Genomic DNA, 19,872 nt, shown 5'->3' with positions numbered 1-19,872 from the left:
ATATAGCTAATAATGTTTGTGGCAAAGTTTTGAATTAGTAGCTATGAAATTTTTAAATTCATAGCTAAAACATACATATAATTGCAACGCAAATAAGAACATGGATACATATTTTTATTTCCATAGCAAATGAAGAAAATCTTTTGCTATAATTTTATTCCTTGTGACAAAAAAAAATTGGAATTTTAGCTATGAGCTTTTGAATTCATAACTAGACATATACTCCTATAATTGCGACATATCAAGAACATGGCTATAAATTTTCACTTTTCCGTAGCAAATGAAGAATTTTTTAGTTATACTGCAATTTATTTCATGGCTAGAGGTATGGATTCTTAGCTACAATAGGAAAATATTTATGACAAATACTTTAATCTATAGCTATGAAGTTTTTAGTTCGTAACTAAATATGAGTACTATTTCCACGAGACTAAGCTATAGAAATAGTCATAAAAATTGAATTTTTGTGGCAAACAATTTAAATATTTTGCTACAATAGAACACCTTGTAGCAGCAATATAAAGATAGCTACAAAGTTTGTCCATCATGTCAAAAGAATAAAATCACTTGCTATAAGTATATTTTTCGTGGCAGGAACATTTTACTATCGCAGCTACAACGCAAAAAAAAATCGTAACAATAAGTATAAGTTCTTAGCCACGAACCATGTAAAGTTTGTAGCTAACTTTTAACTACGCTACATTTTGATACGAATGCTACGGAAAAAAAATTGTGACTAAAGTGTTTAGCCACGAAAAATTTCATATTTAGCTACGGCGTATTTTGTAGCAATATATGTCTTGTGTTGTAGTGACCATAAAAAATTATGATATATTCTAAAAGATTAATTCTAAGAGTAGTATATTTTTTCCCTTTTTGGTAGGAAGAGTAACACTTTCAGCATATATATGCTAAGTTTTTTTTATAAAAATAATTGTGCTCAATTAAACACCACCAAATAAAATAAAATAGTTAAGAGTATTGTCAAACTTTTCCCTTTTGATATGCACAAATTAAGTCTATTTACTCAAGTATCTTTTAGGGATTTGGGTTATATTATACTGATAAAAAGAATTCCCCACTATCAATGTAATTCAACTGGTTATAATAAGTTATTGTCTTATTTTCAGATTACCATATCAAGTTTGCAATCAAGAGTTATCAACTGTTTGTTTTTATTTCACACTAGGTGTTTGGCATCAATTTTGGTACTCAATTAATTTTGATTCGTGCTGTGTCAAGTCCATTAAAAAAAGGCTTCCTACTAGAAGTCTTTTATTCCCAAGGCTTGACGTAAATAAATAAGAGATGGGCATAGACGTAAAATGAGATCGGGCCCAATTACTATCAATTTGTTTTAAAGCACTTCTTTCTCATCTATAAATAAGAGTCATAAATCCCCCTTAGGGACCTACAACTTAACTTTTGTTTCCAAAATCTCACTTTTTTCTTCTTTGTTTTTACTGAAACGAAGAATTTTTTATAAGCAGTAAATGCATGAAACTAAGGGTCTTTCTTTTTCTTAACACCTCACTTTTTTTCTTCCTTAACACCTCTCTTTATGTTATCTTCTTATCTTCCAACACTTGCAATCTTTTTGGAAAACGAAAAAAACATAGCTATGGGAAGAGCACCATGTTGTGATAAAAATGGACTGAAGAAAGGTGCATGGACTGCAGAGGAAGATCAAAAACTCATTCAGTATATTCAAGTTCATGGCCCTGGAAAGTGGACAAACCTCCCAAAGAATGCTGGTAAATATATTCACTCCCCTTTTGATTATTTGACATGAACCCTTTTCGCCCAACGAAGCTCCGCTCTTGAGAATAACTAGTTTCCATATCAATGAGTATAAAATTTTAAATTTATACAAGTATTATTTTAAAATATGCTCTAGGCCTTGAGTTATAAAATACATAAAAATTAAAGAAAAAAATGTAAGTTCCTGAAAATACCAAATATTAATCTTATTTAGCTAATTCAATAAAATAGAAGTTCAGCCTCACAAAAATCATCTACACAGTTAGACCTCTTTATAACAACATCCGTATATAACATCACCTCTCTATAACAGCTAATTTTTTTCGGAACCGATTTTTTATGTTATATTTTACTTCTCTATAACAACATTTTACCTATAACAGCAACAACCAACTTTATAACAGTACGCTCTTTGTAAAATAACCCCTCATATACGCTCTTTGTAAAATAACCCCTCATATAACAACTATCTTTTTTTTTTGATAATATAACAATTAACCATATTTATAAAAATGGAATATCTATTATTACTAATAATAAGTGTAGAGATTTTGACCGAATATTTTGATATTTTAATACACTATTTATGACAAAGAATATTATATGAATATATATTTTCATCATTAAAAGATTTCCCTTCGTTATACAAAGTGTGATTAAGCTTAGGATTTGACAATTAAAAATGAAAAAACAAGATTTTATGCATCTTTTTGTCTATAACAACTAAATATTATTTAAATATCAATGTTGTTATAGGTGTATAGCAGCAATTTGCTATAACAACTAAAAAATTTCGGACCCAATAGTATTGTTATAGAGAGGTTTGACTGTACGTGGCTTATAAAATTTCGACAATGAGTTCTGTAATTTCTCCATAAAATCCATATAAGAATGCACAATGTGTTGAGTTGCATTCATATTAATGCTCACGTAAAACCACACAGAAGATATAATCAAAAGGAAGCACCCCTAATTTAGTCAACAAATTAAAGCTGTAAACATGCAATATAAGGTCCCGAAGAATTTTTAAAATTAAACAAAGAAAAAGAGAGAAATAAAAACCTATGGAAAAGCACATGAAAGTTGCTTGACAAAAGATAGGATAGTGCTGACAAAGGACCTATAATTTTAACGATTGAAAATTTTAATGACTTAAATATTTGCATTAAAGTCGTTCGAAATTACATAAGATCAAAGTTTTTGGAGCATTAGCCATAGCCAATATCTTGTGATTACTTTTCAAACATACTTATAAGAGAAGCCTAAATATTTATAGTTGGCATCCAAGCGGTCACTAACCTTTGGTACTTACGTTTGGAATATGAAAACATAATATTCCATGAGTTAAGTTGTGAATACAAATAACGTAATAGTTCTCAAAGAATACTGAATACGTTGAATTCTATTGTAATTGGTAAATTCAAGAGACATTACCCATAATAATTAATTACACAATAGTTATATCAGCACTATGAAATTCGTCTGCAATTTGCATTGTTATTACAAATCGATTAAACTTATGAAATCATCTTTACTTTTGTTTAAAAATAAAAGTTTCCTTGAGGTGGAGGGGAATTTGACAAAAACTCCTACCTATAATATATATATCGGAAAAGGGTCAAAATTATCCCTGAGCTTTGGGAAATAATTCATCCATACCCTTCGTTATACTTTAGGGCCAATTATACCCTTACCGTTATAGTATGGGGTCAATTATACCCTTATGTCTAACAGCTGCCACGTGGCATCATCCCAGCCCTTCAAAATTATTTCCCCTCAAATAATTTTTTACCCACTAAAATAACCCAACCCGACCCGATTTTTTTTTTCCAGCCAAAGTGATACGGACCCAACCCATTACCCCTTGGCTGGAAAAAAAAATCGGGTCGGGTTGAGTTATTTTAGTGGGTAAAAAATTATTTGAGGGGAAAATAATTTTGAAGGGCTAGGATGATGCCATGTAGCAGCTGTTAGACATAAGGGTATAATTGACCCCATAGTATAACGGTAAGAGTATAATTGATCCTAAAGTATAACGAAGGGTATGAATGAACTATTTCCCAAAGTTCAGGGATAATTTTAGCCCTTTTCCGTATATATATATATATATATATATATATATATTAAGAGGAATGGACTCCAGTATAAAAGTTAATAAAGTACAAAAAAAAAGGAGGGATTCCCTCTCTCCCAATAAGCTCTCAAAAAGGGGAAGGGGAAAATGAATTTGAACAAATATGGAGCCTGATACATTGGTAGTTTCTACAGTTTCTCAATCCAAAATTTGTATAACCAATGCCTTTCTTCTGTCTAATTCTAAAATGACGAAAACCGATTATTAAAAAAAAAAAAAAAAGTAAAATATTCCAACCTAAATTAATAGTAACACCTCATAATGGAAGAAAATCAGGATACCGAATGCAGTCTCATTGCTTGGATTTTTGAAATTTTTTCAGTGCATCGTTTTTATTTTGTTCTCTTCTTAGTGAGAGACTTGGGATGAAGTTTGTTTGTTTCTTTGTTTTTTTTTTTTTGTTTTTTTTGTGGCGTGAACATAGTGGTAAAGAGATAGTGATAGGAGTGATTTTGTGATAGGAATCTGCATCTTCTTCTACTTTTTGGAGATTTAAAGATTGAATAGGCAGTGCTTGCAGTCAACAAAGGAAAAGCGGAAGTGAGAGAACTGTTGGTAACTATAGTTAATACCAATTGGTTAACAAAATGATTCTGGGCCATTAGATAAATGAGAGGACACGTGTAATTCATTTAAACTGGCATTGGAGGAACTGGACAGATCACCTACCGGAGGTGAGCCGATCCCGGATAAGATGGGGAAAGTATAATGTGATTAAAAGAGTTAACTCATCCAAATGTGAATATTTCTATGTACCTTTGTCTTAACACAATTTGCAACTGAGGAAATTATTGTACATATTTCCAAACATTAAATCTACTTATCATATCAAATAAAGATAATACAAGGGAAAAAAATGAAAACATAAGTATTGGGAGTAGAGAAGTACTTTTATCTGCCTTTTTCTCCCACTAATGCTGACGCCATATAGGCTATAGCTATTCAATCTTCCCTTTGGTCTTCTTCTTGGTTTCAAAACATCAAAAGCAGGATATCAATAACTAAGAATCTTTGTTTTAAAAGTCAGTGACAGGATTCATCCCGGGGCTCGTCTTCGAGCAGGATAATGACAAAACGTTCTGAGGCTAACGTGCGGGGCTTAGTTTCTATAAGGTTTACCCCTTAAGCGTCCAATCGTACGCCCTAAACACGCCTAACGCCTAACGCCCAGGGCTCGCCTAACAGTTTTTACACAAATTATATTTTAAATTCCTTAATTAAAATCATTCACCCTCATAATTGTTTAACAAAATAATGATACTTAATAGTTTTTCATCTATAGAAATAGAAGATTGGGTGTAACTCATATAACAAGTCGTAGTATTGGATATTTACTATTTGAGAACGTCGTGAGGGTGAATATCACTTAATTTTAAAAAAAAAAACACATAGCGGAATTGTACATTTTCACTTGTGATTGATCATTAGTCCTATGTATCAGAATTATCATATAATTTTATTTTTTGTTCATGAAGAAGTTATGTTTTAATTGTAATATTGATAAATTTTATTGATTATTTGCTTATAGGGAGATAAAATGAATAGTATGATAGTAATAGTGTTTTAAGAAACTGTGTTTTTTTCCGTGTTTGAAAGTTAAAATGTTAGAATTGTTTTGCATATCATAATAGCTTTTATTTCATTGTATTGTTTATACTTGTAAAATTATGTTATATATAATTACAAGTTATAAGCGGTGTATAATGAATTGCTTTGATCATTTTTTTGTGAGGATCAAGCGCGCGCGCGCTCACACACACACACATATACATACATACATACATATATATATATATATATATATATATATATATATATATATATATATATATATATATATATTTCATTTATTTACAGTTTTCTTTTATTTTTTTATGTAATTTTACCTATTTAAAAATATTTATTGTAATTATATTATTTTAAGAAATACTAAAAATTAAATACCCATGGGGCTTACGCCCCGTGCTTCGAGGCTTACGCCTCGTCGAGGCGTATGTAAAACGTCTCGTCTTACGCCCCCGCCTTTTAAAACACTGCTAAGAATCAGTCTGCAAGTTAACAATGCAAATTTCATCGGCTAAGTAAGAAAAAAAAGACGCTAAAAGGAAAACAAAAAATGGAATGACAATAAAGCAAAATCCAAAATCATGCCACAATGAAAGAGAAGAAGATCGCATACACTAAAGTGTTGTTGAATTCTCCCAATAACTCTATCAAAAATCTCACCACTTCAGAATTTCTAACAAATAAATATAAAGAAATTACGAAGATAAAACAGAAGAAAACTAAAGAAGGCAAAGAGAGATTTTAGAGAAACCATAATAAATGAATACTAACAGTGAGCAAGAGAAACATACCACGGAAAAAGGAGGAGAAAGAGGTTTAAGAACGGAATAAATAATAATTATGAAACTGAGGAGAAGAGATATGTGGGGCGTAGGGATCTAGTTGCTAAATTTGTTGGTTACTTGAACTCTCACTTTATTGGTGAGGGTTCGAATCCCTATTATAGAAGTAATATTTGATAAAACAGTCGTTCAATTTTTAATTAACATTTTAGTAATTCAACTTTACATTTTGAATTATTTCCACTTTTAATATAACTAGTTTCTATGTACATGCCTCACACGTAGATGTTGAGAAATTTATTTTAAAATGAAACAATATCTTAAATGCAGAAAATCAATGTTATTGCATTAGCATAAATCTGTTTATTCTAAAAAGTGTTTTTTGTCATAAGTTTAAGAAGAAAAAAATAACCTTTTGAGTATAGCATTGTGTGTTTGACTAATCAATTTAAAAAATACGCTTTTGTCAATATCAGAGCAGTAATTTATGCTTGATCAAGGTTTCAAAAATATTCTTGAGTAAAAACTATTTCATTTAGCTTCTGAAAAACAACTTCCGCTACTACTCAAACCCACTTATTTTCCCCCTAAAAGTATGGCAAACACCTAAACTCTATAAAATAAGTATTATTTCTTAGAAAAGCACTATTAGCTTCTAAAAAAATTGGTCAAATAAATTATTAGTAATAATCTTTTAGACATTGTGTCAACTTTGTTAACAACACATTCCCTCAACCTACAATTGACTTTGTCGGTATCTAGGCATTCAAGTTGAATTTATCAGTCTTTCCAACAAAAAATTCTATCCATTATTTGATTAGTGATTTCTTGTGGAAAAAGAAGTCCCATATTAATTCTTCCCTTATTTGTCCTCAAATTTCATAAAGTTCTCTTATTCTTAGTACAATCTTTTAAACCTTGCTTGATCATATGATTGTTGAAAAGCTGATTTTAAGAAATCTGAAAACTAAATTATAAGAAATGGTCAAGACACAAACAACTGGCAATGATTATAATTTACAAAGACAATAGAATGAATATGGGTTTATAACCTGTTATAAGATATTTAAATGAGTATAGAACTTTTATGAACAACAATTACTTTAAAGATAAGTCATCTCTATGAAGGAACTTTCCCACTGTGCTCTTAAAGTTGGGTATCCTTAATATCTAATAGATGTTATTTAGACCCCAAACTTCTTTGAATAGGAAAAATTTCTATTCACCCAACGCATACTTCAAAGGAAAGATTTTCAGTGAAAAAGATATAAGCATGAAAAGATATTTCATGTCATTAATTTAGAACTTCCTACTTAAAGTTTACTTAGAATAACATCTGAAAATATTGTTGAATATAAACACAAATGTAAATAGACATGTTTAAAAAACATATTAATTTGTTTACCAAGAGTGATTTCAGCACCTTTACGTTTTGCACCAATTGATTAGATTTGTTAATTTAGTTAGGACGTAACATATAGCTCCTGCTAAATCAAGAAGAATATATAGTTAATACAAATAAACCCAGATCATATATTGACCTCTAATGGCTACGAAGAACCCCATAGCGACGAAAAAAGCTAATTTCCTACACTATCTTATGAACCCGTTAGACGAAAATCTAATGTCAGTGCATTGTAAATTTTATTGAATACATATGCTTGTGCATAGTAGATTTTCTTGAATACAAATCATAGGTTAGGTCTAATTTGATCGGATGTCCTTGAAAGGACAAAATCATAGTTGAACTCAAGGTCTTATTCATTAGGCAAAAGATCTAGATATTACAATTTTATCCTATGTGAAGTTCTATTAAAATATGATTAAAGGGGCATAAAAGTTGGTCAACATCTCAAGGGAAGTGCAAGCTAACTAATGGCAAGGGCCGGAGATACAAACTACCAACTGCATAAGAATAAGGAACAAGAGACATTTCCTTCTTCCCCCCTCTTATTGACCAGGTAAACTTCATACGAAAAGCTTTTGAAAGCTCTTGAAAATGTCTTGTAGTAGGAGGACCCAAAGCCCCATTTTTTCCCCTTCCTTGAAAGGGTAAGACACAGGTACTTGGTTCGCTCTATTTCTTTATCTCCCCATGAATCGTATGTTTGTAACAATAGGGACAAAATTTTTTCAATTCTAAAACCAAGATTTGCTTTATCCGGTATCAAACGGGAACTGCGAGCAAATAGAACACCTTTCAATGACCTTACCAATAAAACATATATTATGAGAAATACTCGTGCGAGACTTTTTTTCTTTTCGTTCCTTAATATTCAGGATAATTACATTCTTGAAAGGATCAAGGGCTCTACCCTCCCTAAACGCAGCAGGCCCCGCGAGTAGTCGAACAAATGAGAGGTTGTCGACGAAGGGGCGCTCCTGGGAAGGGAAGCCAGAATTTTTGATGTAGATCGATCAATCCCGCCCTGTTCAAGTGATCGCCCCGAGCCGAGCGAGATTGGAGGCCCTTGCTTACCTCCTTGTTCCGTAAACCGGTCGCTGGTAGATCTGATCGGATCCCGGACACGCGAGAGCCCAGCCCGGGAGGAATGCACCTTTACTTCCCTATGGTTATGGTATATCCCCTTTCTTATAGGACGAGCCATAGGAACCGAGGCCCCCCTCAATGGGTTCTAATTCGTTGAAGGGGGGCGGCGCCCTGCATCAATCAAAAAGCTTATTGATTTCATACCGATGGAATGAACGAAATACGAACAGTTAACATAATATGGTCATAGATCTTAGGTTGTAACTTGCTGTGTTTTCGGTCTCGTTGAAGAAAATGCAAACGAAATGACTGACTAGCCACAGTATATCCCCGACACAACCTACATTCACAAACGATAGTTGTTTATGGGGTCTCGAAGACTGAATTTAGCTGCCAACCCTAGTCAGCAAGCTGAAAAACCCATTCAAACAGCTCTTATATACGCGCTATTTCATGCACACTTGCAGCCGCAGGGCACTCTTCGAATGTGGGTAGACTCCCTAGCAGTCAATAAGGCGAATCGGACCTAAATGGGAATGACATGAAAAGTCTTTTTCAAAACCTAGCATTAAAGAAAAAGCTGAGGCGAGAGCTATACCTTCTGGAACCGGAGCAATAACTGCTATAAAGTAAGGAGATGCGCAGGAACGATCCCTGAGGGGGCTGCCCCTACAACTTTATTCTCAACAGTATAGACTCGTAGCGTGAGCCTAACGATACTACTCTCCTCGTACTTTTTAGCGAACTCATTTAGTGTGGATAATCAACCAAGACTCAGTCACGACCTTTGTAACCTCACGGCCACTTTCTTTCCTAGAGCTTGCAGCCATTCTCTTATTTGGATTGAAAGAAAGAAAAAACTTTTCTTTCTCTTCTTTATTTTGGTTTTATCCCTTCGACGAATTTCGGCTATGACCAATGCCCCACCTGGTGGGGGCGGCTCCTCCGTTGTGGGTAAACGGGAAACCCGACTCGTAAGTGGTACTTTCTCTTTGCCTTACCGTCTTTTCTCAGCGGATCAGCCGATCCTGGCGAACATGACGTTCAAACCCTCCCCGCTTGGGAATGAAGTGCGCCTTCTCAGAGTTGTAAACTATAGGACTTCTTGTTCGAGTAGGAATATTTCGGTTTTTCTCGTTCCTTCTCTTCGATAAGAATAGGGACTCATTGCAAGATTCATCGACTGGAATCCGATTTTATTTCCATTATACTTATTTCCATTTTATCTTTCAGGAGTATATTTATGCACTTGCTCATGATCATGGTTTAAATAGAAATAGGTCGATTTTGTTGGAAAATCCAGGTTATAACAATAAATTTAGTTTAAACATTTAGCGTTTTGACGTTTGTGCTTTTATAAGATATAGATATATGCTAGATATATAGGTGTTCTAATATTTCAATAAAAATTTGTGTATTTGCAGGACTTCAAAGGTGTGGCAAGAGTTGTCGTCTTCGGTGGACGAATTATTTGAGGCCTGGTATTAAGAGAGGAGGATTCTCTACTGAAGAAGATGAAACTATAATCCAACTTCACAGTGTTGTCGGCAACAGGTAAGATTTATACCAATTATACTTTTTCTTCCAATTTTTTTTTTTTTTAATTTAATATACCAATAGGATGCCCCTGTTGACTTATTTTATATATATAAAGAAAACAGACAAAAGTAGCAGCTTACGCAATTAAGAAAGTAAGAACTAGCTATCAAGAGATATTCGATGCCTAATTTCAAAAGAACCAGATAATTAAGCTTTGTGCTAGTCCTCCCTATCAGCTACCGACAAGTCATCTTCTGTAGTCCTCTGTTCTCAGCTTCATTTGACTCCTCCTTAGTACAAGATTAGACAGTATAGCTAGCCAAATTCATAATTTCCAGTTCAGTTTTTTTTTCCTTCTTTGTATTCATGATGATCATGTTACATGTAGTACGTTGTGTTCTGATCCTGATTTATGGATACTAGACTTTGTCCATGTTAAGTAATCTTCTTCCCTGGGTGGGTAGCTCCTTAAAATAATTGTATTCAACTGTGCCTGTGATTTCAAAAATCCGATTTTCAATAGAGTCAACAAGTGAATTTCCTTCCCTAAGAGTGTGCAGAAGATGAACTTGACAATATTGCATCGGTGTTCCTGTGACTTAGTCACATTAATAATCTACCATGCTCTGTCCCATCCCTTTCCAGTACACTTTTCACAACAAGTGGATTTGTTTCTAGGGTAATCTGCTCAGTTCCAGCAGAAGTAGAATAGTATATAGCTTCCCTTATGGCTATTGCCTCAGCTTCCACAGTTATTTTCTCATGTATCTCCCTTGCCTGTGCATATATCAAGTTTCCTCTATGATTTCTTAGACAGAATCCATTGGAGCTCCTTCTTGGATTACCTTTGCTAGCTCCATCAATATTGCACTTTGTCCCTGTGTTGGAGGTGTCCCGCAAACCAGTTTATACTTTAGTCTTGGCTTGAGTTCTTCCAGATGTATAATCATTGATGATACATTGAAAAACTCCAGGTTTACTTTTCGAAAGTACATTCTAATCAGCTGCATAAGAGATCTATTCACCTAATGTTTTGCACTGAATAAGCTCACCTTTCCTCCATGCTTAATAGTGTTCCTCCTTTTTCATGGTGTCCATGAGATAATACTCCCTCCGTCCCAAAAAGATTGTCTTAATTTCCTTATTAGTTTGTCCAAAAAAGATGGACACATTTCTATATTTAGAAATAACTTAACTTTATGAGATTATTTACAGCCACACAAATATCTAAGACTTATTTTGGACCACACATTTAAAAAATCTTCCTTTATTTTTAAACTCCGTATCAAGTCAAACTAAGACAATCTTTTTGGGCCGGATGGATAGTTGGTATTGCAGAGATTACGGACTTCAAAATTGCTCTGCAATTAGATTTCCACCAGCTGATGATTATACGTGTCAATTGTTGCCATTCTAAAATGAGGTCCTGCAAAATGAGAAAACATATTCCACAGTTTTGCCGTTGTAGGAGAGGTTAGGAAAAATATGTGTCACTATCTCCTGCTGAGGACCTGTGCAGCAGTAACATTTAGATGGAATATTAACTCTCTTTTTCTTTTAATATCTCTTTTGTTTTTCACCTGGTATTTGACAGCTTTGGGACCGACCATCCAATTTCTTTTAAAACTTTCATCATTAGGTTCTCCTCCTTTTTTTTTTTTTTTTAAATGCAAAGCTCTTTAGTCTTCACTACCTTTTGTTTTTAAATTGTGTGATCACACATTTAAAAGTTTAAATGGTTAGAGATAACACATTTATTTACTTAATTATGTTTGTAACATGCACACGCCCCTCACATGCAAATATGCTTTCTTTTTATTGTCAAGCACAGGGAATCTTCTTTGTATAACATGTGTTGATAATTAAGACTTGAACCCAACAACCTCTATGAGTTATGATTACATGTTGAATAGCGCGACTACCTTATCTAAAATATTTGAATTATTAAAAAGGATATATTTTTATTTACTTAATTATATCTTCAAGATTTAACTCATCTATATATCGCTATGTTTGTGCTAAGATGGTCTGCAATAGCGGCTCGCTTACCAGGAAGAACAGACAATGAAGTCAAGAATTATTGGAACACGAACTTAAGTAAGAGGCTTTCGAGGAGGGGCATCGATCCAGTGACTCACAACCCTCATCCTAATTCCTTTGACTTGTCGGCGATTCTCAACTCAACTAAGGTTAATCTTTTAAGCTTATTATTGGGACTACAAACACTCATAAACCCCGAAATCATCAAACTTGCAAACTCCCTTTTACTATCCCATACTGAAACTCAAGAACTGTTATTACACAGTCAAAACTCTCAAGGGCCTGAACTCTTGCTCCAAAATCTTGAACAAAATCAACTATTGCATAACCAGTCCTCCATTTTCCAAGATAATAATCAACTACACAACCAAGTTCCGGAGATACCACATTGCACCCTACAAAATATTTCATGTTCATCTTCCCAGTCCATGCAAGGTAACGTGGGGCCTTATTTGATGAATGGCCAAATATTCCAAGAAAATATGATGGTACCTCTTCAAAACTATAGTTTTTCTGCATTTGATGCATCTGACAACTCAACGGTCCAATTCTTGAATAACAACAACAATCAGAATAGTCAGAATTTTAGCTTTGATACGCCTTTGTCAGGCATATAAGAAGAGAAAGAGAGTTATTGCAATCACTTCATAAAGTTTGAAATTTCAGAGAGTTTAGATTTTGATGATTTGTTGTAAATATTGACACCTCGTGTTTTTTTTTTCAAATTATGAATACGTGCCAGCCTTTTGTTATCTTATATTTTTATTGGATGTTGCATATGTTATTGCTACAGGTAAAACTTATATACAATATTTTTCTTTTTTAACATAGTCGGTAGATGCATGATGGTTTAGATTTCCCTTTGCTCTATTGTACCTTTTGAAGGTTAACCGATGAAAATCTTGATCTTCTACCGCATACATAGAAAACTACAGGCTTTAAATCAATAGTTCCGGCATTAGCTGTTGTAAGTTATTTCACAGTAATTGTATTTTTAGCAATTAATTAGTATTTAATAGGATTTCAGTAAACCACATACCCATTATTAATCTTTAAATTACCTATAATTCATTAAAGCTCTTTTGCACATTGGAGAGCCCGTAAAATGACACTCAAAAGGTTTATCTTCTTTCCTGTCATTAATTACAGGTATTATTAGCATTCAATATGATAACATTAATTGAGACCCACCTTTGGGGTCTGTTTGGAAAGCCACCTAGTAATTGAATTTGGTGTGATTAGAAGGGTAGTATACTACAGCCTAGTAATTATGCAGTATAGTGATTACGAAGACATGTTTACTTGTTATAATGTAATTACAAGAGCATTGTTTGGTTGCACAAATGTAATTACACAGTTTGATTAAATGACAAACAGAAAAGTTAATTATCAATAATTAAAAGTTAACATTTAATATATATACACTTTTATAAATGATATTAAATTAGGTATTTAAGATATATATTGTTTTTAAATATATATTAATTAATAATCATATATTTTACTATATTATATAAACGAGAACCACAAAAGTGTTGTCGTCCTCACAGTGTGAAGTTGGTAGTTTTGTTTTTGGGTACTCTGAAGTTGTACACGTGTTGTAGCTAAGTTTTACCAAGGAATTTGCTGGTTTTTGAAAAGTAAAATATGTGGGTTCCACTGTCTTTTCATAAGTTGTCAATATTTACATTTTACGTACGTATAAACTTTTTCTATGTATTTAAGTCAATTTTGGTGAGATTGTTTATTTAAAGTCAATTTTGGTGAGATTGTTTATTTTTAATACAGTATGTTTTTTTGGTAATCACTTTCTAAATAGTCTAATAACATTACCACCAATTATTATGGTTTAACTTAAGCTAATCTAAGACTCAAGATGATGACCAACTGTGTCTGAGTTTTGAGAGAACTTAAATTAAGGGTGTCAAGTGGGCCGGGCCGGGCCATTTAAACGTGGGCCACAAAGAGCCGGGTCGGGGCCGGGTCAGGCCGTAAGTTAGGGGGCCGAGCTTGGAGAGGGAAAAGGGTGTCCGGCCTAGCCTACCCCGGATAGGGGCTACACCTCGGGCTAACCGGGCCGGGCCGGGTTATAGTTAGTGGGCCGATTTTTTTTTTTTTTTTTTAAGTTCTAATACAAAAATAGACATTTACATTTACTAATAATAATAAAATTAACATTTACATCTAATGATAAAATTGCTAAATTAAAAAAAAGTTTAGTCGTCGTCAAATTCAAAAAGCTAGCCGTTGTAAATTTAAAAAACTAGTCGTTGCTGATTTTATTTGAACCCCTAAATTTATGAATAACTTCACTTTGGTCATATTTTCAAACTATAAATACCCCTCCATTCTTCTTCATTTTCACACAATTCTTCCACAATTCTCTCTTTATCTAAATTTGTTATTCAACTATTGTACATTACTTCACCTCCACCTTCTCCTCGAGTTCGAAGATCAACTTCAAGTGCGGTGTGAATGCATTTTGAGCGAGTAAATGAGAAGCATGTTAAATGTCAACATTGTGGTGACATATCTCTACAAGTCCGGAGCGTCGGGTATTAGCCTATTAAGGGGGGTACCAGTGTGTTGCGTAGACACTGTGAAAAGGCATGAAATTGAACTGAATGATTTATCAAAGGTATATTTGTTGAGATAAGTACTATCACAATTTAATATATACTATATACTGAAAATGTATCAAAGGTCTATTTGTTGAGAAAACAAGATTGTCTAGCTTTAAAATATAATTTTAAAGAAAACTAAAGTGCTCCGTAAAAAGAGACTTCTACTTTATTGGGATACAATGTTTTTAAAATACTTATTATTCGTAATAAATGTAGTACTTATCTTTTTTTTTTAATTTGTTTGAAGTGGGCCGGGCCGGTGCCCTGGTGGGCCATCACCCGAGCTACTGGTGGGCCGGGCTGGTGGGCTGTCCAACTTGTCCGGCCCAACCCCCTAATAAATCCCACCTAGCCCAGCCCCTTACACCTCTTAGTGGGCCTGGGCCGGGCCGGTGGTGGGCCGGGTTTACCGGGCCAGGTTCGGGCTGGCCCGGCCCACTTGACACCCTTAACTTCAATGAAGAAATTTACCCTTATAATTTATTTTAATATTGCTTAATTCTCAAAAAGCACCTAATAAATAACATAACTTAGTAAATAATTTGCTTTAATATTGCTGAGTTCTCAAAAAGCATCAAATAAATAGCATAACTTAACAAATAATTTGTTTTAATATTGCTCATTTCTCAAAAATATCTAATATATAGCATAACTTTATAAATAATACTTGTATTTTTTTAACGCGCATGAAAAAGATAAATTAATAATTAAAATGGAATGGAGGGGATATTTTCTTAAGAGGCGTGCAGAAAATAATCATAAAAGTAAAGTGAACCGGAGGGGGTACTTTAGTAATATACTTTAATTATTATTTATTAATATCCTTTTAATATCATTATTAGGTAAATTGGCGTAAAGACTCTTAACCAAGGTTATAAATATTGTCGTATAAACTTGAAGTCATTTAAATTTTGGGAATTTTACATAGTGTAGAGAATATATAAAGATATTTATATTTAGTAACTACACTTTAGTTTAATACATCTAGTAGCTAAATGTTGTATTTCAATTACACAAGGTAACTAATTCAAAGCCCATCTCCTCTTATTCCATTGTATCAATCTTTTCCCTCAACCCCCTCTCTCTCTTCTACCTCAACTCTCTCTCATTTTTCACTTTTTTTTTTCGTCGGTGGTGTCACGACCCGACGAGGGGCCATGACGGGTACCCGGAGCTAAATACCTAGCACCACTCATTCTAATACTCATCAAACTTATCCTGCATACATTTATTGTCCTCACACATCTAATCATAAGGAAAACCATTTTCGATTTCAAGCATATCTATATTTATATACATAAGCCCTTCGGCTATTAAAATAAAATAATATATATACAATGAGGAAAATCGTGAGACCATAATACCCACACATACGTATCTACGAGCCTCTATTAGAGTAATAGACATATGGACGGGACAGGATCTCGTCGTGCCCAAAATATATGTACACAAAATAATAATCAATGGCACCTCCGGAACAATGGAGTGATCTCAAAGTCTGCTGATAACTCCTACGAATTTGGATCACCTTCCTGTCTACCTGTGGGCATGAACACAGCGTCCAAAGAAAAGGACGTCAGTACGAGCATTGTACTGAGTATGTAAGGCATGAATAAAATTAGCATAACAAAGAAAACATGAAACATAAGGTGGAGATATAACGTGCTTAGCCTTTAAGAGTAAATGCATTTTATACATATCACATATATCAACATATCGCATATACCGTCGTCATTAACCCGCGTCCGGGTAACCATCATACGCCGCCCACTAGTGGTGTCATGTCCGGCCCTCTAGGCACGGTGTAATTATAAGCAGCCTGCCTTTGCGGTGACATGTCCGGCCATCTAGGCACGGTGGAATCGTATCATCATATACTCATCATAAACTTATCATCATCATACATTCGTCATGAAATACGCATTAGAACTCATGGATTGTCTATAACTATGTCGGGGTGACATAAGGTCGAGTACCCCCGATTCCATTATAGGAAAATCATAATCATCATACCTCACCTTGAAGGAACTAGCATCATAAGGTGGGTCTAGCAATAAATGAATAACATTAAAGGGGTAGTATAAGGATCATTAGCTTCGTAAGAGTATCGTATCATAAGCTTTAGGATCTCTAGGCTTTAAACTCATCATCATCATTATTCTCATATTCATGACGTATTTCTCATTTTTATATCATAAAAAGCTCTTTATCAACATTGACTCGTAGTTCATGGAACGTAAGAAAGTCATGGAGAATAAGGATAGTCATATCATAAGAATCATGCCTTAGAAGGAAGAGACTAGCCTTACATACCTTTTCGTTTAGCTATTCAATCGCTTGAACTTTCCTCTCCAATATTCATGTTTCTACCTTCAAGAGAGTTCATACTAATATTAGGTAATCGATAACGTAAACACGCTTGAACTAAAGCTAGAGAAAATTGGGCATCATCTCCTTTGTTATACAACTTTCTCCATATTATATATCAACTCCCAATCATCAATGATAACATTCATAATATCTTAATCAATAACTTTTGTCAAGTTCATCATTATCCAACTCCCTCTCAAGGTCATCCATAATCATGATAAGAATCATGATTCATTCTAAGCTACTACTCAAAGGTGTCACTATCCTCATATTTATGACCCATCTTCCACCCCCTTTCATAATCTAAGTCTTTCAACCCCTCAATACCCTAAACAACATAAAATGATCATAAAACTTACCTTTGATAGTGTTGGAATGAGCTTTGAGTGGAAACACTTCACCTGAACAAAACCCTAGTTCCACTTACAATGAGATTTCTTGTCTTGGATGAACCCTAATGAGTTTCTTGCACTTGATTCTTTTGGATTTATGATATGAACCTTTGATTTTCTTTGTATTCTTGAAGATGAAATGTGTGGAACCCTCTAGAAGTCTTGAGAGAGATGGAGAAGTGGAAAAGAATGAGAAAATAAGAGTGGGAACATGTATTTATATTTGCAACTTAATCAGTCTGTCGGGTATTATACGGATCACTTATATGGTCCGTATAACATTATACGGTCTGTATAAGTGTCCGTGATTCACCATCAGGGAGAACATCTTCCTGATGGGTGTTATACGGACCCTTATACGGACCGTATAATGTTATACATATCGTATAAGTGGTCGTATAACCCCACTTCTCTGAAATTGTTTCCGTCGTTCGTTTGATCTCCAATCCTTATGGAACCTTCTTGACACTTGTTTAACACTTTATTACCAATATAAGGAGCGTTATAACTCTTCTTTAAGACATCGTTAAGTCAGTATTAGCTCGGTACTTTACGAAACTCTTCCAAAACACGACATAGGCTTTGCCTTCCTTAAGGAACTTTCTCCTCTTACTTCCAATGTCTTTGGAATCTTAATTAGAATCATTAAATAACCGTTCTTACTTATAGAAACATCGCATAATTCTTACCCTGCGTTAGTATATTTACTATGCAACGACATGGAATTGTCTGAGGTGTAATATCCTTCCCTCCTTTAAAAACATTCGTCCTCGAATGTTAAGTTCTCGGGAATTCTACGAAAATTTCGCCAGAGTTTCCCCGGTAACATGGTGCTATCACCCTGTCACAACAGCCCACAATAAACATGCCTCACAGGGCCACAACACAATAGCAATATTTTTATGGCCACACATGACCAAAAGCATGAAAAGAAAGCATACATACCTCATAATGTTGATGTTGCATCTTGAATCTCTTCCGGGGGTAGAAATAAGTGCTGGTACCTGGACTTCATATTTTATTCCGCTTCCCAAGTCATTTCTTCTCGGTTATTAGTCCTCCATAAGACTTTGACTGAAGCTACTTCTTTATTCCTAAGTCTTCTTACTTGCCTGTCTAGTACAGCCATATGTACTTCTTCATAAGCCAACTTTTCTGTCACTTGAACATCATCTACCGGAACGATCCTAGTAGGATCTCCGACACATTTTTGGAGCATTGAGACATGGAAAACCGGATGGACTGATTCAAGTTCTAAGTGTAAGTCCAATTTATAAGTTACTTGACCTACCTTGCGGACAATCTTATAAGGGCTAATGTATCGCGGACTCGATTTCCATTTCTTATCAAATCTCATCACGTCTTTCATCGGTGATACCTTTAGAAATACCCAATCATCAACTTGGAAGTCTAAGTCTCGTCGACGCTTGTCCGCATAGGATTTCTGGCGACTTTGGGCTGTCAACAATCGATCTCGGATAATCTTGACCTTTTCCACCGCTTGTTGAGTCAATTATTGACCTATCAATTGTGTCTCCCCGATTTCAAACCACCCAATTGGGGATCTACACATTCTTCCATATAGAGCTTCATATGGGGCCATTTGAATACTGGCATGGTAGCTATTGTTGTATGAAAACTCAATAAGAGATAAGTGGTCATCCCAACTACCACCAAAATCCAACACGCATGCCCGTAATATTTCTTCCAAGGTCTGAATATTGCGTTCGGCTTGCCCGTCAGTTTGCAGATGAAACGCCGTGCTAAGCTTTACCTGAGTACCCAAACCTTCTTGGAAAGACTTCCAGAATTTAGCTGTAAATTGAGCTCCTCGATTTGTGATAATGGATATCAGGACGCCATGAAGTCGCACAATCTCCTTGAGATATAACCTTGCATAATCTTCTGCTGAATAGGTAGTTTTGACTGGAAGAAAATGAGCTGATTTCCCGAGTCTGTCCACGATCACCCATATGGAGTCATACTTGCTTCGGGAACGAGGTAACCCTACAATGAAATCCATGTTTATCGCTTCCCATTTCCAAGTTGGTATTTCCATTACTTGTAATAATCCTCCTGGATTTTGATGTTCAATTTTCACTTGTTGGCAGTTTGGACATTGAGCTACAAATTCTGCTATGTCTTTCTTCATTCCATCCCACCAATACATTAA

General features: G+C 34.4%; 1 protein-coding gene across 1 annotated transcript; it reads left to right on the top strand.

Moving 5' to 3' along the window:
- The first annotated feature begins 1,412 nt into the window (after nt 1-1,412).
- LOC132636695 (transcription factor MYB41-like) lies at nt 1,413-13,101 on the top strand. The gene is made up of 3 exons (XM_060353688.1): nt 1,413-1,754; nt 10,159-10,288; nt 12,297-13,101. The coding sequence occupies exons 1-3, from the start codon at nt 1,562-1,564 to the stop codon at nt 12,928-12,930; spliced, it is 957 nt and encodes a 318-aa protein (XP_060209671.1). The 5' UTR covers nt 1,413-1,561; the 3' UTR covers nt 12,931-13,101.
- The last annotated feature ends 6,771 nt before the right edge of the window (nt 13,102-19,872 follow it).

The sequence above is a fragment of the Lycium barbarum genome, chromosome 1, assembly GCF_019175385.1.
Source record: "Lycium barbarum isolate Lr01 chromosome 1, ASM1917538v2, whole genome shotgun sequence".
Classification (NCBI taxonomy): domain Eukaryota; kingdom Viridiplantae; phylum Streptophyta; class Magnoliopsida; order Solanales; family Solanaceae; genus Lycium; species Lycium barbarum.
The sequence above is the reverse complement of the archived record's forward strand: the minus strand, read 5'-3'. Positions and strand labels throughout refer to the sequence as shown.